General features: G+C 43.7%; 1 protein-coding gene across 1 annotated transcript in view; it reads left to right on the top strand.

Annotated features, from left to right (window-relative positions):
* Positions 1 to 25,771, top strand: part of syne2b (spectrin repeat containing, nuclear envelope 2b) — a 153,001-nt gene that overhangs the window by 75,044 nt on the left and 52,186 nt on the right. Inside the window, exons 72-91 of the mRNA XM_082957505.1 lie at positions 1,912 to 2,025; positions 2,238 to 2,390; positions 2,489 to 2,629; positions 2,795 to 2,932; positions 6,628 to 6,720; positions 6,961 to 7,065; positions 8,133 to 8,795; positions 10,098 to 10,289; positions 18,271 to 18,474; positions 18,945 to 19,079; positions 19,229 to 19,344; positions 20,456 to 20,567; positions 20,700 to 20,834; positions 21,081 to 21,236; positions 21,421 to 21,615; positions 22,233 to 22,334; positions 22,679 to 22,798; positions 23,240 to 23,440; positions 23,636 to 23,809; positions 24,648 to 24,779. Coding sequence (XP_082813631.1) covers positions 1,912 to 2,025; positions 2,238 to 2,390; positions 2,489 to 2,629; positions 2,795 to 2,932; positions 6,628 to 6,720; positions 6,961 to 7,065; positions 8,133 to 8,795; positions 10,098 to 10,289; positions 18,271 to 18,474; positions 18,945 to 19,079; positions 19,229 to 19,344; positions 20,456 to 20,567; positions 20,700 to 20,834; positions 21,081 to 21,236; positions 21,421 to 21,615; positions 22,233 to 22,334; positions 22,679 to 22,798; positions 23,240 to 23,440; positions 23,636 to 23,809; positions 24,648 to 24,779 — 3,381 coding nt within the window. The remainder of the gene's footprint in view (positions 1 to 1,911; positions 2,026 to 2,237; positions 2,391 to 2,488; positions 2,630 to 2,794; positions 2,933 to 6,627; positions 6,721 to 6,960; positions 7,066 to 8,132; positions 8,796 to 10,097; positions 10,290 to 18,270; positions 18,475 to 18,944; positions 19,080 to 19,228; positions 19,345 to 20,455; positions 20,568 to 20,699; positions 20,835 to 21,080; positions 21,237 to 21,420; positions 21,616 to 22,232; positions 22,335 to 22,678; positions 22,799 to 23,239; positions 23,441 to 23,635; positions 23,810 to 24,647; positions 24,780 to 25,771) is intronic.

Below are 25,771 nucleotides of genomic sequence, written 5' to 3' on the forward strand. Positions count from 1 at the left end.
CCTCACAACCATAAAGGGCAAGGGGTTCTATAACTGATTGAAGTATTTTTAGCCAGATCATAATTGGTATGTTGAATTGTATGTTCCTTTTGATGGCATAGAAGGCCCTTCTTGCCTTGTCTCTTAGATCGTTCACAACTTTGTAGAAGTTGTGGCGTTGATGTTTAGGCCGAGGGATGTATAGTTTTTTGTGTGTTCTAGGGCAACGGTGTCTAGATGGAATTTGTATTTGTGGTCCTGGCAACTGGACCTTTTTTGGAACACTGTTAGTTTTTGTCTTACTGAGATTACTGACAGGGCCCAGGTCTGACAGAATCTGTGCAGAAGATCTAGGTGCTGCTATAGGCCCTCCTTGGTTGGGGACAGAACCGCCAGATCATCAGTAGACGTTTGACTTCAGATTCTAGTAGGGTGAGGCCGGGTGCTGCAGACTGATCTAGTGCCGTCGCCAATTCGTTGATATGTATGTTGAAGAGGGTGGGGCTTAAGCTGCATCCCTGTCTCAACCCACTGCCCTGTGAAAAGAAATATGTGTGTTTTTTGCTAATTATAACCTCACACTTAGCTCTGGCATCTTCTACATGGATTTTATAATATTGTATGTTTTTCCCCCAACACCACTTTCCATCAATTTGTATAGCAGACTCTCATGCCAAATTGAGTCAAAAGCTTTTTTGAAATCAACAAGGCATGAGAAGACTGCCTTGTTTTGGTTTGTTTGTTTGTCAATTAGGGTGTGCAGGGTGAATACGTGGTCTTTCGTATGGTAATTTGGTCAAACGCAAATTTGGCATTTGCTCAGTACATTGTTTTCACTGAGGAAATGTACGAGTCTGCTGTTAATGATAATGCACAGGATTTTCCAAAGGTTGCTGTTGACGCATATCCCAAGGTAGTTATTGGGGTCAAATTTGTCTTCACTTTTGTGGATTGGGGTGATCAGTCCTTGGTACCAAATATTGGGGAAGATGCCAGAACTAAAGATGATGTTAAAAAGTTTAAGTATAGCCAATTGGAATTTGTGGTCTTTATATTTTAACATTTCATTGAGGATACCATCAACACCACAGGCCATTTTGGGTTGGAGGGTTTGTATTTTGTCCTGTAGTTCATTCAATGTAATTGGAGAATCCAGTGGGTTCTGGTAGTCTTTAATAGTTGATTCTAAGATTTGAATTTGATCATGTATATGTTTTTGCTGTTTGTTCTTTGTTATAGGGCCAAAAAGATTGAAGAAGTGGTTTACCCATAAATCTCAGTTTTGGATAGATAACTCTTCATGTTGTTTGTTTAGTGTTTTCCAATTTTCCCAGAAGTGGTTAGAGTCTATGGATTATTCAATTACATTGATCTGATTTCTGACGTGCTGTTCCTTCTTTTTCCGTAGTGTATTTCTGTATTGTTTTAGTGATTCACCATTGTGAATGTGTAGACTCAGGTTTTCTGGGTCTCTATGCTTTTGGTTGGACAGGTTTCTCAATTTATTTCTTAGGTTTTTGCATTCTTCATCAAACCATTTGTCATTGTTGTTAATTTTCTTTGGTTTTCTGTTTTACTTTTTTTTTATGTGCTAGGGAAGCTGAGAGGTCAAATATACTGTTTAGGTTTTCTACTGCCAAGTTTACACCTTCACTATTACATTTTGTCCAGGAAGTTGTCTAAAAGGGATTGAATTTGTTGTTGCCTAATTTTTGGGGGTAGGTTTCCACACTATTTCCTTCCATCTATAGCATTTCTTAATATTATTCAGTTCCTTTGGCTTTGATGCCTCATGATTGAGTATTGCTTTGTTCAAGTAAACTGTGATTTTGCTGTGATCTGATAGGGGTGTGGACTGACTGTGAATGCTCTGAGAGACTCTGTCTCGCTTTCTCTCTCTGCATGGCTCAATGTTCTTCTCTGATTGTGTAGGAGGTGGAAGCTATAGAGACAGAGGTGAAGACGATGGAGAAGGACGTCACTGAGATCAGGACGTTGTTATCGTCCCCTGACACTCTTCCCAGCCCCAGAGAGGAGAGCCTGAAGGTGAGCTGGGAGAATGGAGTATCTGGCACGTTTAGCCCTGGGACAGAGAAGGAGTGCTGATCTAGGATTAGGTTTGCCTTTCAGATCATAATGAATAACAAATGGGAAACCTGATTCTAGATTGGCAATCCTACTCTGAGATGCTTTGTGAATACAGGCCCTGGTCTCACTCCTGTAACCCAGAGTGAGTCACTGTGTATATCCTTCTACAGGTGTGTGTGGACAGGATCCAGTCAATGCGGACGACCATAGCAGAGATCCAGAGCTGTAAGCCAGGCCTGTGTCTGCCAGAGAAGGCTGAGGAGACCCTCACTGTCTTTCGGAGAGTGGACCAGCTCCAACAGCAGCTAGAGGAGCTGGAGAAGGTGGCTGGGCAAATAGATGACTCCTCACTACACACAAACACACTTTCTCAAATGTACACTCAGAATTAATGTTTTCCTTTATTTTCCTTTATTTCCAGATGGTTCCAGGGGAGTTCATAGTGAAGAAACAGACACTCACTTTAGTGAAGGTCCCTGCACCTAGCCCAACTGTACCCACCTCTTCCACAGAGAATGTTTCTGTGCCCAGCTCAACATTACCAGCCACTGAGGAAGCAGAGGTGAGATCATTCCCTATAGCCACACCACTGCATGGGTCACCTCCTCACTATAGTGAACCTCAGGTTTTAGGCTGGGTTTCTGTATAAGCACTTTGTGATATGTAAAAAGGGCTTTATAAATACATGTGATTGATTGAACCTGACCAGGATATTCTGTTTCTGCAGGAGAATGGAGTGGAGCAGGGCCAGATCCAGATAGTCCATGTAGAGGAAGACGCACTGAATAGTTCTGGAGCTTCACTGATGACCGTGGAGGAGTCTTCTCCTGAACAGAGACTCAGCTGGGGAACGGAGAAGAGTCGGGTAAAAACCAAGTCACCCATATGTAGACAGTCTGACATGTTGTTAGCATGTGTCTACCTGGTAGTATCTTGTACCTGTCTGACTACACGCATCCATAGACTGTGCTGTCTATTATAGTTTAGAAGCCTTTGAAGTCTTACTCCCACTCAGCTGTCTCCCACTCAGCTGTCTCCCACTCAGCTGTCTCACCCTCACTCATCTGCCACCCGTCTTACCTCTGACCTGTCTCACCTCACTACTTTGTGTCAGCTGTAATCTGATTTATATTCTAAAAATGAGATGTGAGACTAGATGACTTGTTCTAACATCACAGACACTGGTCAGGGGTAGGCAGGTCATGTTCAGTATGTCATGTGGCTTTTAATGGTACATTTGTAATGCCTTAGTGCTTAGTTAGTTTGTAGTGCTTAATAAAGCAGGACATCAGTCTTCTAATAGCATTGCATGCTTTTCATAACTCTTTGTTTTTCTACTATTCTTTCTTTTTAGAAGATGACCTCACGATTACATAGGGGGAGGGACATACCATATTCAAAGACAAAACGAACACCTAAGAAATTATGAATAATTTATTATAATATATAATGTATATAACATTAGTAGGGGATAGGGTTTGGGGGATATATGTTTATAACATAGGGGATATAGGTTTATCAAAAGGAAAAAAAACGTTTCAAAATAGGAGACAGACTTAAAGCATCAAACAACCCATCATTAAAGGGCCTATTGTCAACATACAGTATATACAGTTGAAGTCGGAAGTTTACATACACTTAGGTTGGAGTCAATAAAACTTTTTCAACCACTCCACAAATTGCTTGCTAACAAACTATAGTTTTGGCAAGTCGGTTAGGACATGTACTTTGTGCATGACACAAGTAATATTTCCAACAATTGTTTACAGACAGATTATTTCACTTATAATTCACTGTATCACAATTCCAGAGGGTGAGAAGTTTACATACACTAAGTTGACTGTGCCTTTAAACAGCTTGGAAAATTCCAGAAAATGATGTCATGGCTTTAGAAGCTTCTGATAGGCTAATTGACATCATTTGACTCAATTGGAGGTGTACCTGTGGTTGTATTTCAAGGCCTACCTTCAAACTCAGTGCCTCTTTGCTTGACATCATGGGAAAATCAAAAGAAATCAGCCAAGACCTCAGAAAAAAAATTGTAGACCTCCACAAGTCTGGTTCATCCTTGGAAGCAATTTCCAAATGCCTGAAGGTACCAAGTTAATCTGTACAAACAATAGTACGCAAGTATAAACACCATGGGACCACGCAGCCGTCATACCGCTCAGGAAGGAGACTCCTAGAGCTGAACGTACTCTGGTGCGAAAAGTGCAAATCAATCCCAGAACAACAGCAAAGGACCTTGTGAAGATGCTAGAGGAAACAGGTACAAAAGTATCTATATCCACAGTAAAACGAGTCCTATATCGACATAACCTGAAAGGCCGCTCAGCAAGGAAGAAGCCACTGCTCCAAACCCGCCATAAAAAAGCCAGACTACGGTTTGCAACTGCACATGGGGACAAATATCGTACTTTTTGGAGAAATGTCCTCTGGTCTGATGAAACAAAAATAGAACTGTTTGGCCATAATGACCATCGTTATGTTTGGAAGAAAAAGGGGGTCTTGCAAGCCGAAGAACACCATCCCAACCGTGAAGCTCGGGGGTGGCAGCATCATGTTGTTGGGGTGCTTTGCTGCAGGAGAGACCGCTGCACTTCACATAATAGATGGCATCATGAAGGAAAATTGTGGATATATTGAAGCAACATCTCAAGACATCAGTCAAGAAGTTAAAGCTTGGACGCAAATGGGTCTTCCAAATGGACAATGACCCCAAGCATACTTCCAAAGTTGTGGCAAAATGGCTTAAGGACAACAAAGTAAAGGTTGGAGTGGCCATCACAAAGCCCTGACCTCAATCCATAGAAAATTTGTGGGCAGAACTGAAAAGGCGTGTGCAAGCAGGAGGCATACAAACCTGACTCAGTTACACCAGCTCTGTCACGAGGAATGGGCCAACATTCACCCAACTTCTTGTGGGAAGCTTGTGGAAGGCTACCCAAAATGTTTGACCCAAGTTAAACAATTTAAAGGCAGTGCTACCAAATACTAATTGAGTGTATGTAAACTTCTGACCCACTGGGAATGTGATGAAAGTAGTAAATGCTGAAATAAATCATTCTCTCTACTATTATTCTGACATTTCACATTCTTAAAATAAAGTGGTGATCCTAACTGACCTAAAATAAGGATTAAATGTCAGGAATTGTGAAACTGAGTTTAAATGTATTTGTCTAAGGTGTATGTAAACTTCCTTCTTTAACTGCATGTATATATTGCCATGCATTCAGTTTACTGACATTAGCTAAATATTCTAAAATTGGGTGAACCTATAACCTGTGAAAGCAGTGGGACATCAATTTAAAGTGATCTGAGATTTAGTCATATAACACAAGATAAAGTAAATTCCAAAAAGTTATAGAGATGAGGATATCCTAGATTCCAGGGAAGTTACTTAATATTCGGAGAGGGTGGATAGGAGTTTCTGAATAGATTGTGTATAAGAACGAGACATAGAGACTCCCCCTGCCTATGACACCCCGTCCAGCCCACCACACATGACCCCTGACCTGCAATAAGGGCACCGATGTGAGTACAGTGAGTGAGTCTCAAAGACAGTGTCCATTCCTACAGTTTCTAGTATGGGTTTACACTTCTGTAAAACTCAGCAGCCAACGATTCATGACTATGCTCCATGTGCCTAATGCAACACACAACACTGAAGCATGACTAACCCCATTATATTTAAATGTATACCAAATAAGAGCATTGCTCTTTCTAATTCTCAATCTATCTTTGTCATACCCTCTTTTAGAGTGTGCTTCTATTCCGGGACGTGCATGTGTTCCCATCATTCAGCTTGTTTGTATGTGTGTGTGTATGTGTCCTTGACTTGGCGTGGCAGGAGTCCAGGGGCGTGTCATGTCCTGTGGAGGAGGAAGAGGGAGGGTAGGAGAAAGAGGAGGAGGGGAGAGGAGGCTCTCTGTGGTGGCTGTCTGGGGCAGAGCTCCAGAGGTAAAGAGAAGGCCTGCTGCCAAATCACCCGTGTCCTACTGGACCCTCTGACATGCCCGTGGGTCACTCTGCCCCCTGTTTCACTGCAGCACTGGGAGGCACTATATCCAACCGTGCTTCCCTATAATCCTGTTCCCATGTTTCCTCTTCCTCCTCCTCCTTGCTGGTCTCACACACTCTGGAAATTTGCTTGTCTGTGTTCAGTTTATTTCCACATATTTTTTTCTTTGACAATAAAATCAGTATCTTCTCTATTTACATTTTTTCTATTCTGTATGTTGCTATTTTGTTTTCAGGTGGGTCATTGTTATTTAATGCTGTCCCCTCAAGTCTTCCTCTTTACTTCTCAGAATGTTGAGGGTACTGCTGCCGATGTGTTTGATTACCTCTAGGGGGCAATGTGGTGCAATCTTTGCCAATGACATTTACCAAAACATCTATGACAAGTTTTTAAAACTTTTGTTTTTACTAATGTATCTGCACCTTATTTTAGAACCAGGGTGTTTCATAGTATAGGATGTTTTTTGTTGTTGCCTATTATTTAATTAACATGTTTGTGATTGTTATTCACTGTCTCGACTGTGTTGCTGTTCTGGTCAGGACCCTGAGGTTGCAGCAGAAGAGAGCCATGCTGCAGCTGAGGAAGAAGGGGGAACCACAGCCATGGAACAGAGTCAGGACACAACTGAACAGGTACCAGAGATGTCCATCTATGGGAGTCAGACAATGGCACCTAACAGCACTGTATGATGTAACATGGATAACAACACTCATATGAAAGAACATGTAGAACATAACATGACATATAACAGGACTGTTTTAGTGTCTTAATGAATGACTGTGTATGGTTTTGTCATGGATGATAACATAATATTGACTGATGCTTAATCTGAGTAGTGTGTCCATGTTGTAACACTGCTCATGTCTCTTCAGGACCTCTCTGTAGTGGGTCTCTCGGTCGCCTCAGGAACAAGTGTGTCCGAAGCTTTATCAAAACCTGTGGGCACAGTCAGAACACAGTCTCTGTCTGAAAGCATGGTAAACACACCCCCATCCATTAAACTCTCAAAATCCTCCAAGTCCCAATGTATTGTGTCCTAGACCTAGTCTGGAGTAGAACCCATTGTTTAGACTCCCTCTCTATCTACGTTCGGTGCATTTACATGGCGGAAGAATCCCAGATATTCTATCAGACTGCAGTTTGATTCTCACAGGTTGCAGTATGAGTCTGAACATTCTGTTAACACATTGTCAGGAATTTGTATTCCGATTTTTCTAGTTTTCTAAGTTTACGTGATAAATGACAACTAAGCATGCTATCCAGTGAACTATCAGGGAGCAGGCTCATGTGAATCTGGTTTATCCCTGGTTACTGATAGCTGGCAGACCACCTCTTTTACAACAAAAACAATTCCTCTAACTGGAAGGGAAAGAAAGGATTTGATGATGTGGGGTGCGTTTTTAAAAAGGATACTATATTGTACTGCATGGGTCCTTTTTTGTTGTTTGATGATCAAAAAACGTACTTGATATTGATACATTGATAATTATTTGGACTTTCCATAAAATCGTGTACTGGTAACCACATTTGTGAATCCTGTTTTATAATGTATAATATACATTTATTAGACGTTGTTGACCCTTTAGACTCAAAGCAATATGCATATCTGTTTAGTTTATTACTCTTGTGTGCTTGCTTACACACATATGCATTGTATTTCAATAAGTTATGATCGTTTTGCATAATATGCTGTTTACACACTATTCCACCACTGCCTGGAAGCAGGACGGCGTGGAAAACTATATTCTTGGAATTAGGATTTTCCCATTTATACTTTAGATACAGTCCCAATCAAATACGTTTATAGTAAAGTATACACTACCAAGATGACTGTTGGCCATGAAAATGCACTGATTGAACTTAATTGATATTAATATAGTACTTAGTCTTAATACTTCTGCATGTACTGTACTATAGGATGTTCTTTTTCATTTTTCCTTTGTGAACAAATACAGCTGCTTCTTCTTATGTGGCAAAACTAAAGAAAAGAGAAATAAATCCAGCCAAATGATCTACTCCCCCCGTCTCTCTCTTTCTGTGTCAGGAGCTCATGGGACAGAGGGGGCTTGCATGGAGGGGGGATGACAGCCACCCAGAGGGGCTGAAGACACACATCAGAGACACACACACACACCCAGGGGGCTCACCTGCTGCACATACACTCACAGAGGATGTACAGACACTCACTGAGGATGTACAGACACTCACTGAGGATGTACAGACACTCACTGAGGTCGCAGTGGACACAAGTGTCCCCAAATACATCCAGACAGTAACTCCAGTCCTTTTACCAACGAGGAGGCTGTCAAAGGTGGATAGTAGGCTGGTGTCATCTGAGGCAGGGCAGGCCTGTCTGGTTCAGCCACCCTCTGAGAAGGCTCTGGTTGCTCCAGAGCAGAGGCCCACAGTGCCCCAGCCAATGCCCAGAAAGAAAAAAAGCGAACCTCAGACAGGGTCGCTCACGGCACCATCCCAGCCTATAGAGATGGCACTCACTGTATCCACTGGACAGACACACACAGCCTCTAATCTCACACACCAGACACCTGTGCAAGTTGAGGCATCTACCCCTCTAGCAGCACCTGAGGAGACCAGGCCCCCCACCACCACCACCACCCTGGGTGTGGTCAGCACACACACTGTCCCTCAGACCACACTCAAACCCACTGAAGAGGACATGGAGGGTGTGCATCCAGCAGCAACCCTGGTAAGCACTGAAACGTCCCAGTACGATACAGGCCCAACAGTCCTAACCCCTGCTAACCATGCAACCACAGTGGTCTACGAGTGCACACACGAGTGGGTCTGGTTAAACAATGTTTCACAAAGACCTGGGTTCAAATACTTTTTGAAATCATTTCAAGCACTTTACCTGTGCTTGATTGAGCTTGTCTGCTTAATGGAATCAATAGAATGGTCCCAAAACTGCAAAACCACACCCATCTGTTACTACAGGCAAAATAAAGCAAACCTTCAAAGTATTTGAAATATTTCAAAGAGTATTTGATCACAGGTCTGTTCACAACTGTAGTGTCACATTAATGGAATGTATTTACACAGTAATGATGCTGATACTTATCATAATGACGCACATTTGTGAAAGATTTCAATAATCCCTGTTGAGTGATCCGTTTGATGTAAAGTAAAGACTGTAATGTACAGCAGTGTAGAGGGCTTGAGTGACTCATGGTCTTATTCTCACTCTCTCACACTGTCTGTGCCTCAAACATCTATATGTGCATATGTGCTGACAGGAGAGAAACGGGAGAACAAATTTAAAAGAACTGACATAACAGAAGAAAGAGGAAACAGAACAGCAGATAGTACAGCAGAGAAAGATAAAAGATTGAAGGAGCGAATAAAGAGGTTTGCCGATTCAGCTGACTGATCTGCCAGTAGACCCACCTCCTCTGTCTCAGCTCCGCCCTCATGGCCTGGGGCCTCTAACTGGGTGTGTGATAACAAGTCCCTGTCACCGGAGCTCCCTCTGAGCCTACCTGCCACCGCTTTCAGGAAGTGGCTTTGGCCACAGATGGGTGGGGCGCCATGGGTGAAAGAAAGAGAGAACTAGAGGCAGAAGCAGTCTGGGAGAGAGACAGAGAAAGAGACAGACAGATAGAAGAAAGAAAGAGAGAGAGACCCAACAGACAGAGAAAAAGAGAGAGAGAGCGAGAGAGAGAGAGGCCGACAGTCAGAGAAAAAGAAAGAGAGAGGGAGAATTAGAGAGCGAGCGAGTGAGAGAGAGAAATAGTGAGGGAGACCAAAAGAGAGAAAAAGAAAGAATGGGATGGTGTGAGAAGTAGATTTTTAAGTGCCGACATCCCCAGGACAGTCAGCTGTAGCCTGAGTACACACCGGCCAGTGCCTGTCAGTTACTGTCAGTGTATACTAGTATTAGTTAAGAATGTCATCCACTCCCTCTCCTCCTATCTGCTGTCCCTACTAGCCGATTGTGAGGGGAGGTGCTTGGTATAGGAGGAATCTCAGTGGCTGTGTGTCTGTGTCCCAGGCCCCAGGGGTGTTCCCAGCCCCAGCCTTGACTGGGCCGTGCCCCACTCTGGGGGTGCTTAATGCCTACAGTGAACGGGCCACCCAGCTAGAGGTTTGGCTGGAGAGAGCCCAGCACAGCCTTGGAGTGCTAGAGCGGGCCACCACTGCCAGCATGCAGGACAGTGTGGAGCAGCAGCTCCTCACGTGCCAGGTAAGAACTGCAGACGAGTGTCAAAGTTCAGCTCTGTGGAGGGCCTGCCGAGTGGGGCTTTATCCAGGAACTTCCCCAGGCATGGTAGTTCATAGCAAGTATATAAGAGACGCCTCAGTATTATAAACTTGTGTGTATTCGTCTTATCGGTTTTCTCCTGCTTTTCTTTAGCACAAGAGTGATTCGGTATCTACTTACAACCACAAATAGCGGCGTCATATTAATGATGTACATCACAGTCAGTTGTTCTGATGTCATGCCAATCGTCTGCTTTGACTATTAGGTTGAACTTTTATTTCCTTAACAACCTCTCTTATTTATTGACCTGCCTTGTCCATAGTTCAAAGCCTTTCTAAATCACCAGTGATCAGGGTTCATCAACAGTCATTTTCCTGCTGTGCAGCTGCTGCAGATGGGAGCTAGTTTTCTTCATTCTGTCTTAGTAAACACCGGCAGTTGTTGGATAGAAAGTGCTGCTGTCTCACAGGCAGATAGGTTACTGTTTGAAATGAGGCAAGGTTGAACAAACAGTAAAGGCCAGCTAATGTGTTGCTGGTATTTGTCTTCTGGGTGCAGTGTATTCCCTAAAGGTGCTGGCCGCCACATGGCAAAGATCAGTTGTACTAGATAGGCTTTTGTCAAGTGCACTAATTGTCCTGATTAGCAGGGAATTACTCCAAATGGCTATTTGGAAATTGAATTAGCTAATGGTTTTACAGTCTCAATTCCTTGCATGACCTTAGACATGCTAAACAAAAGACATGCAGCAATGAAGCATTAGTTATGATTTCTGTGGTGATGTGGGCAAATGGACCAGCCAGTTCTGGAATATAGACTATTATGTTCTTACTTTTTTACATCAACAGTGTTCACAATATATTCTTAGCTCTCACCATTTCAATCTAGAATGAACCTGGTACTATCCAGCCTGGATTCTCTGGGCGTGTAATCTGATCCCAGCATTAAAGTTTCAGAGGGTAAACACATTCCTATAGCACGACAGATTTGAATGAAGGCTTTGTAGGCAAACAAAAACACAACATCTGATTGGATCTAGCCTCATATTTAAATTGATCAACATCTTCAGAGAACCCTGTACACCCTTTTTCCAGGAACCGCCCTTTTCACGACCTCAATCCCAAATGGACTCTAACCCTAGCAGGTCGCCTTTCACATGGAGCCTTATTTATTTATTTATTTATTTTTTATTTCACCTTTATTTAACCAGGTAGGCAAGTTGAGAACAAGTTCTCATTTACAATTGCGACCTGGCCAAGATAAAGCAAAGCAGTTCGACAACATACAAAAACACAGAGTTACACATGTAGTAAAACAACATACAATCAATGATGCAGTAGAAAAAATAAAAAATAAATAAAAAAATAAGACTATATACAATGTGAGCAAATGATGTGAGATAAGGGAGGTAAAGGCAAAAAAATGCCATGGTGGCAAAGTAAATAAAGTATAGCAAGAAAAACACTGGAATGGTAGATTTGTAGTTTGAAGAAAGTTCAGAGATAAAATATAAATAATATGGTGCAAAGGAGCAAAATAAATAAAATAAATAAATACAGTAGGGGAAGAGGTAGTAGTTTGGGCTAAATTATAGATGGGCTATGTACAGGTGCAGTGATCTGTGAGCTGCTCTGACAGCTGGTGCTTAAAGCTAGTGAGGGAGATAAGTGTTTCCAGTTTCAGAGATTTTTGTAGTTCGTTCCAGTCATTGGCAGCAGAGAACTGGAAGGAGAGACGACCAAAGGAGGAGTTGGCTTTAGGGGTGACCAGAGAGATATACCTGCTGGAGCGCGTGCTACAGGTGGGTGCTGCTATGGTGACCAGTGAGCGGAGATAAGGGGGGACTTTACCTAGCAGGGTCTTGTAGATGACCTGGAGCCAATGTGTTTGGCAACGATTATGAAGCGAAGGCCAGCCAACGAGAGCGTACAGGTCGCAGTGGTGGGTAGTATATGGAGCTTTGGTGACAAAACGGATGGCACTGTGATAGACTGCATCCAGCTTGTTGAGTAGGGTATTGGAAGCTATTTTGTAAATGACATCGCCGAAGTCGAGGATTGGTAGGATGGTCAGTTTTACGAGGGTATGTTTGGCAGCATGAGTGAAGGATGCTTTGTTGCGAAATAGGAAGCCAATTCGAGATTTCACTTTGGATTGGAGATGATTGGTGTGAGTCTGGAAGGAGAGTTTACAGTCTAACCAGACACCTAGGTATTTGTAGTTGTCCACAAATTCTAAGTTAGAACCGTCCAGAGAAGTGATGCTGGACAGGCGGGCAGGTGCAGGCAGCGATCGGTTGAAGAGCATGCATTTAGTTTTACTTGTGTTTAGGAGCAGTTGGAGACCACGGAAGGAGAGTTGAATGGCATTGAAGCTCGTCTGGAGGGTTGTTAACACAGTGTCCAAAGAAGGGCCAGAAGTGTACAGAATGGTGTCGTCTGCGTAGAGGTGGATCAGAGATTCACCAGCAGCAAGAGCGACATCATTTATGTATACAGAGAAAAGAGTTGGCCCAAGAATTGAACCCTGTGGTACCCCCATAGAGACTGCCAGAGGTCCAGACAGTAGGCCCTCCGATTTGACACACTGAACTCTGTCAGAGAAGTAGTTGGTAAACCAGGCGACGCAATCGTTTGAGAAACCAAGGCTACTGAGTCTGCCGATGAGGATGTGGTGATTAACAGAGTCAAAAGCTTTGGCCAGGTCAATGAATACGGCAGCACAGTATTGTTTCTTATCGATGGCGGTTACGATGTCGTTTAGGACCTTGAGCGTGGCTGAGGTGCACCCATGACCAGCTCTGAAACCAGATTGCATAGCGGAGAGGGTGCGGTGGGATTCGAAATGGTCGGTAATCTGTTTGTTGACTTGGCTTTCGAAGACCTTAGAAAGGCAGGGTAGGATGGATATAGGTCTGTAGCAATTTGGGTCAAGAGTGTCACCTCCTTTGAAGAGGGGGATGACAGCAGCTGCTTTCCAATCTATGGGAATCTCAGACGACACGAAAGAGAGGTTGAACAGGCTAGTAATAGGGGTTGCAATAATTTCGGCAGATAATTTTAGAAAGAAAGGGTCCAGATTGTCAAGCCCAGCTGATTTGTAGGGGTCTAGATTTTGCAGCTCTTTCAGAACATCAGCTGAAAGGATTTGGGAGAAGGAGAAATGGGGGAGGCTTGGGCGAGTAGCTGTGGGGGGTGCAGTGCTGTTGAATGCAGTAGGGGTAGTTAGGTGGAAAGCATGGCCAGCCGTAGAAAAATGCTTATTGAAATTCTCAATTATAGTGGGCTTATCGGTGGTGACAGAGTTTCCTATCCTCAGTGCAGTGGGCAGTTGGGAGGAGGTGTTCTTATTCTCCATGGACTTTACAATGTCCCAGAACTTTTTAGAGTTGGAGTTGCACGAAGCGAATTTCTGTTTGAAAAAGCTAGCCTTGGCGTTTCTAACTGCCTGTGTGTATTGGTTTCTAACTTCCCTAAAAAGTTGCATATCGCGGGGGCAGTTCGATGCTAATGCAGAACGCCACAGGATATTTTTGTGTTGGTTAAGGGCAGTCAGGTCTGGGGAGAACCAAGGGCTATATCTGTTCCTGGTTCTAAATTTCTTGAAAGGGGCATGCTTATTTAAGAGGGAGAGGAAGGCATTTTAAAAAAAATAACCAGGCATCCTCTACTGACGGGATGAGGTCAATATCCTTCCAGGATACCAGGGCCAGGTCGAATAGAAAGGCTTGCTCGTTGAAATGTTTCAGGGAGCGTTTGACAGTGATGAGTGGAGGTCGTTTGACCGCTGACCCATTACGGGTGCAGGCAATGAGGCAGTGATCGCTGAGATCTTGGTTGAAAACAGCAGAGGTGTATTTAGAGGGCACATTGGTTAGGATGATATCTATGAGGGTGCCAGTGTTTGCGGCTTTGGGGTTGTACCTGGTGGGTTCATTAATAATTTGTGTGAGATTGAGGGCATCAAGCTTGGATTGTAGGATGGCTGGGGTGTTAAGCATGTCCCAGTTTAGGTCACCTAGTAGCACGAGCTCTGAAGATAGATGGGGGGCAATCAGTTCACATATGGTGTCCAGAGCACAACTAGGGGCCGAGGGGGGTCTATAGCAGGCGGCAACGGTGAGAGACTTGTTTTTGGAGAGGTGGATTTTTAAAAGTAGAAGTTCAAATTGTTTGGGTACAGACCTGGATAGCAGGACAGAACTCTGCAGGCTATCTCTGCAGTAGATTGCAACACCGCCCCCTTTGGTCGTTCTATCTTGTCTGAAAACGTTGTAGTTAGGGATGAAGATTTCAGAGTTTTTGGTGGACTTCCTAAGCCAAGATTCAGACACAGCTAGGACATCCGGGTTGGCAGAGTGTGCTAAAGCAGTGAATAAAACAAACTTAGGGAGGAGGCTTCTAATGTTAACATGCATGAAACCAAGGTTATTACGGTTACAGAAGTCATCAAAAGAGAGCGCCTGGGGAGTAGGAGTGGAGCCAGGCACTGCAGGGCCTGGATTCACCTCTACATCCCCAGAGGAGCAGAGAAGAATAAGTATGAGGGTACGGCTAAAAGCTATAAGAATTGGTCGTCTGTGACGTCCAGAATAGAGAGAAAAAGGAGCAGGTTTCTGGGGGCGATAAAATAGCTTCAAGGTATAATGTACAGACAAAGGTATGGTGGGATGTGAGTACAGAGGAGGTAAACCTAGGCATTTAGTGATTATGAGAGAGATATTGTCTCTAGAAACCAGAAGATGTCATAGCATGTGTGGGTGGAGGAACTGAGAGGTTGGATAAGGTATAATGAGCAGGGCTAGAGGCTCTACAGTGAAATAAGCCAATAAACACTAACCAGAACAGCAATGGAGAAGGCATATTGACATTAAGGAGAGGCATGCTTAGCCGAGTGATCAAAGGGTCCAGTGAGATTCAGACAGCTAGCCGGGCCATAGGTAGCAAGCTGGTGGAAGATGGGAGGGAGGTCTGTTTTTAGCCACCTCGTGCGTTTCCGTTAGTGGGGTTCCGTATGGAAGTTGTCCAAGTTGGCAAAATAGTTATAGTGGCCCAAGAAAAGTGTCCGATAGACCTATTCAGATCGCAGCCGAAAAGACAGCTAACGATTAGCGGGCCGCAGATGGGCGATCAGGTTACGTCGCGACGGAGGGGCCAGTTGGATAACTCCCTCGGGCAGATAACGTCGGTGGTCCAGTCGTGAAGACCCGATGGGGCTCCGCATCGGCAGTAAAACGGGTCAGGATAGGTGAGTTGTAGCCCAGGAGACACTTCAGCTGGCTAGCTCAGGAATAGCCCAGGAGTGGCTGACGGAACTCTTCAGCTGGCTAGCTGGCTAGCTCCGTAATAATGTGTGTTAATTCCGTGACCGACGTTGCCAATAGTCACTCAGGTAGCAGCTAGTTAGCTGCAAGATCCAGGTGTAAATGTCCAGAGCCTGCGGTAGAAATCGGGGAAAGGAGAGAGAATAGGTCCGGTATGCTCTGGTCTGAGTCGCGCTGTACAAAAACTGGCGATAGCTTTTCGAGCTAATGGATAGCTGAGGACAGCTAACCGTGGCTAGCTGAACTTCAACGTTAGCCAGTGAAAATGGCTAAACACTTGCTAGCTTCTGTTGTGGAATTCAGATGAGGTAAATAATACTTTCTTTTTTAAATTGGTGAGGCGGGTTGCAGGAGAGTGCTTTGAGGTTGAGTATTTAGAATAAAAATAAAAAAATTAAAAAATAAAAATATATATATATATATATATAAAGATAAGTGAAGAAAAAAAAAATGTAAATATATATATATATACACGGGACACGACAAGAGGAGGGTAGAGGACGTCTGAACTGCTACGCCATCTTGGAAAAAAATTAAAAATGACTCCTAGCACCTGCCTCAGGTGCTGTAGGTCAGTCAAACCTAGTACACTCTGGCAGGTGATGTGGGTCAGTCAAACCTGGTACACTCTGGCAGGTGATGTGAGTCAGTCAAACCTGGTACACTCTGGCAGGTGATGTGGGTCAGTCAAACCTAGTACACTCTGGCAGGTGATGTGGGTCAGTCAAACCTGGTACACTCTGGCAGGTGATGTGAGTCAGTCAAACCTGGTACACTCTGGCAGGTGATGTGGGTCAGTCAAACCTGGTACACTCTGGCAGGTGATGTGGGTCAGTCAAACCTAGTACACTCTAGCAGGTGATGTGGGTCAGTCAAACTTAGTACACTCTGGCAGGTGATGTGGGTCAGTCAAACCTAGTACACTCTGGCAGGTGATGTGGGTCAGTCCAACCTAGTACACTCTGGCAGGTGATGCAGGTCAGTCAAACCTAGTACACTCTGGCAGGTGATGTGGGTCAGTCAAACCTAGTACACTCTGGCAGGTGATGTGGGTCAGTCCAACCTAGTACACTCTGGCAGGTGATGCAGGTCAGTCAAACCTAGTACACTCTGGCAGGTGATGTGGGTCAGTCAAACCTAGTACACTCTAGCAGGTGATGCGGGTCAGTTAAACTTAGTACACTCTGGCAGGTGATGCAGGTCAGTCAAACCTGGTACACTCTGGTAGGTGATGTGGGTCAGTCAAACCTAGTACACTCTAGCAGGTGATGTGGGTCAGTCAAACTTAGTACACTCTAGCAGGTGATGTGTGTCAGTCAAACCTAGTACACTCTGGCAGGTAATGTGGGTCAGTCAAACCTAGTACACTCTGGCAGGTGATGTGGGTCAGTCAAACCTAGTACACTCTGGCAGGTGATGTGGGTCAGTCAAACCTAGTACACTCTGGCAGGTGATGTGTGTCAGTCAAACTTAGTACACTCTGGCAGGTGATGTAGGTCAGTCAAACCTAGTACACTCTGGCAGGTGATGTGGGTCAGTCAAACCTAGTACACTCTGGCAGGTGATGTGGGTCAGTCAAACCTAGTACACTCTGGCAGGTGATGTGGGTCAGTCCAACCTGGTACACTCTGGCAGGTGATGTGGGTCAGTCAAACCTAGTACACTCTGGTAGGTGATGTGGGTCAGTCCAACCTGGTACACTCTGGCAGGTGATGTGGGTCAGTCAAACCTAGTACACTCTGGCAGGTGATGTGGGTCAGTCAAACCTAGTACACTCTGGCAGGTGATGTGGGTCAGTCAAACCTGGTACACTCTGGCAGGTGATGTGGGTCAGTCAAACCTGGTACACTCTGGCAGGTGATGTGGGCCAGTCAAACCTAGTACACTCTGGCAGGTGATGTGGGTCAGTCAAACCTAGTACACTCTGGCAGGTGATGTGGGTCAGTCAAACCTGGTACACTCTGGCAGGTGATGTGGGTCAGTCAAACCTAGTACACTCTGGCAGGTGATGTGGGTCAGTCAAACCTGGTACACTCTGGCAGGTGATGTGGGTCAGTCCAACCTAGTACACTCTGGCAGGTGATGTGGGTCAACCTATTAAAAGTGACACATTAAAGGAGCATCAGCAATTCTTGGAGGACAGTGGGAGTTGATAAAAAAAACATTATTTATTGATAAAACCAACACGTTTAGTTCCTTAGCCTTCATCAGGGTTTTGCATGCACCCTGGTTGGAGAGCGAGGTAGCGGCAGGAAAATATACTGTATTCATAGTATGAGTCTGTACTGTACAGTGTATAGTGTATACCCTATTCCCTAGATATAATTGATCCATGGAGAGAGTCTGTGTGCTCAGGTTCACACCCTTAGGGGATTAACCAGTGTGAATGGGATTGTGCTCTACTTACTCTCCCAGGACACTGTGTTCTGATGACATTAGCTCTCACGCTGCTGCAGGTGTCTTAGTCCACTTCCTTTTGTTGTTCTTCATGAGAATTAGGTAGTAAAATGAGGCAATGTTTTGTGTGTGTGTGTGTGTGTGTGTGTGTGTGTGTGTGTGTGTGTGTGTGTGTGTGTGTGTGTGTGTGTGTGTGTGTGTGTGTGTGTGTGTGTGTGTGTGTGTGTGTGTGTGTGTGTGTAGGAGATGTTCCTGGAGATAGAGCAGAAGGTAGCCAGTCTGTCTGTCCTGGAGCAGCAGGAGGGCTCAGCAGGGTCCCACCAGGAGGCTGAGGCCCTCTCCTCCAAACTGGAGCTGCTCAAGACCAGCCTGGTCACCTTCCAACTGTTGTTGCAGGAGAGACAGAGCCATGAGCAGATGCACACCAGCACACATACAGAGGAGCAGGTACATCCAAACAGAGAGCCACGTGCACACATGCGGATGTGCGCACATTAACACACATGCGTGCACACACACGTACACGCACACACACTCACTGAACGTCTGCAAAAGAGCTGTCTGCTGATGACACTGACAGTGGAGTAGGTGTTTTGTCTATTTGGTAATCTCTCCATGACAATGTTACCAAGCTTCCAGATAAACAAACAGCTGTTATTAAAGTGAAATGTCAACGAGAGATCATTAGCACTTCCTAATGCTTTAGTTCCTGTGGCACTTTCTCAAGTTTTTCTTTCAACAAGGGGTGTAAAACCCGCCGGTTGACGAAAACATACAAACAAGCCTTGTAATGTTGATGAGTAATACATCCGGAGACTGGGCATTATGTTCCAAGTCACGACTGTGAATATTTTATTCAAACAACAGAACTTTCTCTCCCTCTCTTGCCGTCATCCTTTTCTCTCCGTCCTCTGAAGGTGCCATCACCGTCACAGTCATCACTCAGAAAGCCTCCTCTAGAGGGCAGACTGCAGCGTAGCGACAGTGTCCAGGAGATTCTCTCTTCCTCCAAGAGCAAACTCTTTAGACAGACCAGCTTTCAACAGCAGAAGGTAAACTGTCCAAAACATGTCTGAACGGAGAGTGTGGTTGGCTATTTATTGGACTTTGATTGTATTGACAAATTCACATATGATAGCCCAGTGAAGAATTCTAGGTACAGTGTATGCTAGTCGTGGCTGTTATTATTGTCCCCATGCAGGAATTGGAGCAGGAGCTGAGTGAGCAGAGAGGCCTGACCAAGGCTATCGCCCAGCAGGGGAGTAGAGGTCGTCTCCACGGCCAGGCCCAAAAGGATCAACCTCAGCCATGCACACGGTACGGGTCCCCTTAGTGCTCCAGTCTGTAGGCTTTGGAGCTAGAATAAGTCTACAACAATGCTATACACAATTTTTTGACAATCATCTTTTGATGCTATTTTTCCTTCACTTTTTAGAAGGGGATTGAGTAGTTGTGGTTGTCCACATTCTCTACAAATGTATACTCTATGCTTTTGTTCCATAATCATAATCGTGTTCTTGAAATAGAATCAGCCCTTTCCCCAAATAATCATTTTACAATGTGATCTTTGCCATTTTCAGAGGAAAAAAACACATCATGGCACAGAGTTAGAAGTAATTACTTTGTTTGTCTGTTACATTTTCATTTCTCTGTGCTTCTCTTCAGTGAGAGTGGGAGAGATTCATTTAGATGGACCTTCATTTTTTCTCAGAGACTAAAAATGTCAGCTATATAGAAATTATTATGATTGTGTTCTCAGTGGAGTTCTCCAAGGCTGTGTGTGGTTCTGACAAACATCTAACTGCACAACTTGGTATCAAAGCATTTCGTATTATTATGTACGCCAATCTCAAACACTCCATTTAGCATCATATGTTACGTTTTGTATGGTATGTATTAATTTGTGGATGTCCATCATCCATTTCGTATGATATGTTATGAATTACAATTCGTATGATATGTTACGAATTTTAAAAACGTATAATATGTTACAAATTTGCAAAATGTACAAATGTTATGAATTTTTAAAACGTATGATATGTTACGTATTCCAATTCTACGTTGGCTAGGGGTTAAGGTTAGGAGTTAGAATAAAGGCTTAAGGTTAGGGTTAGGAGAACGGTTAGCTAAAAGGATTAAGGTTAGGGTTAGGGGAAGGGATAGCTAACATGATAAGTAGTTGCAAAGTAGCTAAAAAGTAGTAAGTAGTTGAAAAGTTGCTAATTAGCTAAAATTGTCCTTGATGAGATTCAAACATGCAACCTTTGGGTTGCTAGATGTTTGAGGCTTACGCCCATCCATCCACCCTGACCAACCAACCACCCGCCTTTCTTTTTTGTTGTAACCATACCAAATGTAACATATCATACTCATGAGTGTCTCGGATTTCAGTCTATGAGACCAGGCTGAACTGCAACTCATTCCTTAGAGTTCCTGTTGAACCTGAAGGAGGGGGGGAGGCAGGGGTCCAAAGGAAGTGGACACACCTTCACAACCAGCTTCTGGCCTTGGAGGAGACTGCACAGCAAGGTCCTTCTTATGTAAGCAGCTCCCACTCTTAAATGACACACATTTCCAAGTGTGTAGTGTTCCATAGTGGGTATGTGTGTTTGTGTAAATGTGGATTTCAAATGGGGTCATACTGTACCTGAATTCTTTCTTTCACTCTAAAGGGGACAGACTCATCTGTGAGTCAGAGCAATGGATCAGCCAGTAGTCTCATTGACTCCAAGAGCTTTCAGGACATGCAGACACACATATGTCGGCTGCGGGAGCTGGGCCAGACTGCCAGTGAGGTGGTGACTCAGGTGAGGGAACTGATCTGTGGGTGTAGAATTCAAGTCAGTCTCAATACATCATGGCTCATTAACATATCACCGTTTTCATGGAATTTGGAAAATGGTGTCACCTGAGAAGAGATTAAATTCCATGTTAGAAAAATAGTCAGACAAAGTATTCTTTAAAATCAGTTTTCTTTTAGGGTTGTCACTTTCTCCATGTTGGTTTTAATGATCACTCTCTATATTTGATGTTTCTATGGCTTGTTTTTCTAGGCTGTGCCGGACGAGGAGGTTCATCAGAGGCTGGATGAGGGTCTGTTTGAGGTGCTATGTGGGGTGGGCCTATCGCTGTCCTCACTGACCCGCCTCCTGCAGTCCCCCTCAAGGAAGTCACATGAGGACACACAGCTCCAGCTGATGCAGCTCGAGGTAGGGTCAACACTAAAGTACTCTCAGTCCCCACCAAAGTACTTTAAACCATATGGTTTGGTTTTCATATGCGTAACTGTGTTTTATTAGATTCCAAGTTTAATGCGTGTTCAGTGCAGAGTTCAGTCAGTTGAATGACACTATTGACTATATGTGTGTCTATGTGTTTGATCTTTGTTCGCAGACTCTGGCAGCAGAGCTGGTGACCCTGGGTGGTGAGCTGACCTCCCAGGGGTCAGAGGTAATTGGTGTTCTGGGGTCAGGTGGATGTCATCTGTGTGTGGATCACCTGGGTAAACTCCTGCCTGTGGTCCAGAGCAGTCTGGCTGCCAGAGAGAAGCAGCTGCAGGCCCAACTGGAGAAGACAGGCCATCACCAGGTCAGAACCACCACTGCACTCCCTGTAGTTTATTTAAGGAATTAAGGGGGTGTGGTATATGGCCAATATAACATGGCTAAGGGCTGTTCTTCGCACGATGTAATGCGGAGTGCCTGGATACAGCCCTTAGCCGTGGTATATTGGCCATATGCCACAAACCCCTGAGGTGCCTTATTGTTTTGATAAACTGGTTACCAACGTAATTAGAAGAGTAAAAATAAATGTTTTGTCTTTCCCGTGGTATACCATCTGATATACCACAGCTTTCAGCCAATGAGCATTCAAGGCTCAAACCACCCAGTTTATAATATAACATTTATAACAACAACTGGACTTCTGCATTGCAGTTTCAGTACAGTGCACATCAGTATGTTGTATTACTATATGGTGGATTTTAGTCTGTCTTGTTAGATGTTTAGATTGTGTTTACTTGGTGGATAGGGTTTTGAAATGATCTCTTAACTTAACATCGCCTTGTCTCACTTAAAACTGTACAGTGTGTAATGTTTTGACTTACCGTAAGGATGTGATATGTAACACAGCATAAAATATTGATTTGTTGCACTGTGCAGTAATTGTTTTGGTATACTGTACTTTGTGTTGGTCTAACTCAACAGACACTCTTAAAAGAGTTGCATGCAGCCCTTCTTGCTAATAATTTGGCCGTACAACAAATGACTAACGAAGCTGTCCCTCAAGACACTTGCAAGCAGCTACAGGTACTGTAAACTCATTCATATGTAGCCTTTAATAGTCATTAGTAAATGTATCCATGTTAAATAGTTCCAGTTGGGTCTACTATAAACCCTTCTATGTGGATAGCTTACAGCTAAGTCATTAATTCATGTTTGACTTAAAGATGTTCTCATCTGGATGAACCATCCACAACTGTCATTAAATGACCATGATATTTAGTGATCACCTTTGAAGGGGCAATATCCATTTTTAAAAAAACAAAGCGGTCACCCCTCCACTGATTTGGTAAACATCTGATGGATGGGTCTGAGGGATCAGCTGAGGGTGTGGGCTGTTTGACCTGTGTATTTGCATTGTGTGTGTTTAGGCTGTGGTGCAGGTCCAGGGAGAGCTGCAGCTTCAGTCCAGCCAGGTGTCCTCCGTGCAGGAGAGGGCAGAGAGACAGGGTCTGCCCTCCACACTCATAGAGGAGGCCTACAAGCTGGAGGTGCAGTATAGTCCTGTATAACCCCTACACCTGAACACATTTATGTACTGAACTACATGGACCATGCTGAGACTCCATGATATGACATTAGTCTATTATATTACCCAATGAAATAAGTCACCTCAGTTAAATTATTTGGAATAGAGCTGACCTTACTTTCAACCCCTCCCTGTTTTATTTATTTTTATTTGACTCAGAATGACTGCTGTCCGACTTATCTTTGGAACTACATTCCATTAAAACAAGGCCTTGCTCAATGGAATCGGAGTAATGAACACATTCAGTGGGAGTGATTGGTACCATAAATTTGAATGCTGAAACCGTGACCCCATACATAATGATGAAGATATCAGTTCTGAGCTTGTGGTTACGTATGCCCATGTGTGTTATCATGTAAACTTACTGCATGTGGATATCATAATGTTTATAATGTGTGTTTAGGTTGTGCTGGAAAATGTGTTGGGCTCTGTGGGGGCCAGACGTGAGGAGCTGAGGGCCAGTGTTGATCTCCAGCAGCAGTTTGAGAGGCTGCTACATGGCCTGGAAGTGCTGGTCACCCTGGGCTCAGAGCGTCTCTCACAGAGGCCTGGTCTGGAGCTCCACACCAGGACTGAGCTACAGGACTGCCTTAGCACACATTCGGTGAGCGCACACCATTCAGGTCCTCCATTGTGTACTGATCCTATCAAGTGCGATTAGATAGCTACCTTGGATTCAGTTTTCATTCAGCCACCATAGCAACCAAGAGATGACTTCTTGTGTAATCGTTGGTATTGAAACAGCCTGCATTGATGCTATTGATCTTTCTTCCTGCTATGGTTCTTATGGATTTCACAGAAGTTCTTCCAGTTCCTGGGGATCCACCTGGGGACCCTGCAGCACCTATCCACGAGAGTCTCAGAGAGCACCCTCCAGAGGTGGGAGGGAGTGATGAGGAGCCTCCAGGAGAGGGTGACCCAACTGCAGCAGCAGGCCCTGGAGAGAGGCACCAGGATGCAGCAGATATTACAGGTAGGCACCATAGAATTAGGAATTTGAATACTAGAATGGACATGAGCCTTCTTATGATGGGATAAAGGTCAGCCATTTTGGTCAGGGAGTGGGTCAACCAGGGTTAAGATATTGTGTAAAATAATGAATTTGAAGAATTTATCTGTACTGTATTTTTGTTCGCTAGCTAGCCAGATAGTTTTAGAGGTATGATTCCATCAATGTTTCAAATTAACTGCCATTCAAAGCGCTCAAACAATGCAGTCAATTCACAGCCATACACTGGCTGAAATCAGTTGATTTTATGACTTAGAAAAGTTGTAAATGCAACAAGTACTGATATTGTATCATATAATAGCACTCACACTTTTAAAAAAAATGTAGACATGACGTTTTATGGTCTGTTTACATATATTTCAGAGGCTATTTATAGAGACAATTGCTATAAAACCCATATAAACTGTATTGATAATGATATGACAATATTTTACATTGACAATAATTCTATAACACTATTTGTTATATAACACATGCCTTACTTTTATTTTCCTGCGTAAGTAAAATCAGGACTATGCTTCTACTGCCATTCATTCCAATTAGACTGGTTTGGGTTTCTCCCTGAGTGATATGGCTGCCATTTTTACCCCATTCTGGAACTGTGAAGGTTTATTACATAGTCCCTGTAGTAATTGAATAGGATTTCTATGGTTGACACAGCACAGGAAACATTGGCTTTGTTAAAGCTAGATATGGATTCATATTGAGGTGTGCTGGTGTGACTGTTTGAGATGGTGTATAGAAAAATGTGTGTTGTGTTATGTGCAGTTGTGTTAAATTGTTGTTGTTGGTTTGGTTGTAGATATGGACACAGTGGGAGGAGGAAAGTACCAGTCTGGACACCCTGCTTAGGGATATGGAAGCTGGCCTGTCCAAGATGCACCTGGAGGAGGACTCAGTGGCACAGATTTGCGAGAAACTCTCTGTCTATCAGGTAGCACTCCATGTGCTTTAACGTCTTATTAATAGAAAATAAAACATAAGAAATGAGTTATTTATCAAAAGAATGAACGCTGATCACAGTTCAGTGGATTCTCTGTCCACTCTGAATTTTGTTTTGCTGTTTGGAACCTTTAAGGGTTCTTCGTTTGTCCCCATAGGAGAACCCTTTGGTTAACCCTTTTTGGTTGTTAGTCCCCACCCCCCCATATCTCTATCTTAGATCTATAGACCATACTTTTTACTGGCTAGCTCGGAATATAAGCTTTCCAAAAGATGTTTATATATATTTTTTATTTATTTCACCTTTATTTAACTAGGCAAGTCCGTTAAGAACAAATTCTTATTTTTAATGACGGCCTACACCGGCCAAACCCGGACGACACTGGGCCAATTGTGCACCACCCTATGGGACTCCCAATCGCAGCCAGTTGTGCTACAGCCTAGAATCGAACTAGGGTGTCTGTAGTGACGCCTCAAGCACTGAAATGCAGTGCCTTAGACCGCTGCGCCACTCGGGAGCCCGAGATACTGTATTTATTAGTGCTAAGCAATTAGTGCTTTTTGAGGTCGGTTCGGTTTCGGTTCAATTATTTAAAAATAATTTGGATTATTTCGGTTGAAATCTGTAACAACACAGAATAAAACAATTAATACAAGTCTGATGATGGTAGTGACTGCCCATTACTGCTTATCACTTATTAACCATCATTTATTCACATTACTTTACTTTACTTGTTGTGTATATTACATTTGTTTTATATGATTACTTTATTATTTCATTCCAAGTCATCATCTCATCTCTACAGAGCTGCTGCCAATGCTGTCTGACAAAATCAATATTTTGTATTTCTTCAAAGTAAATAAGGCATACTTTTATGACTGATGAATACCAACTACTGTATCAATCATTTTGATCATGTATTTTCAGGTAGAGATACCTCGCAAAGCAACAGCTGCTCTCTATATCCCTTCACAATCTATATC

The sequence above is a fragment of the Salmo salar genome, chromosome 01, assembly GCF_965601325.2.
Source record: "Salmo salar chromosome 01, fSalSal1, whole genome shotgun sequence".
NCBI lineage: Eukaryota > Metazoa > Chordata > Actinopteri > Salmoniformes > Salmonidae > Salmo > Salmo salar.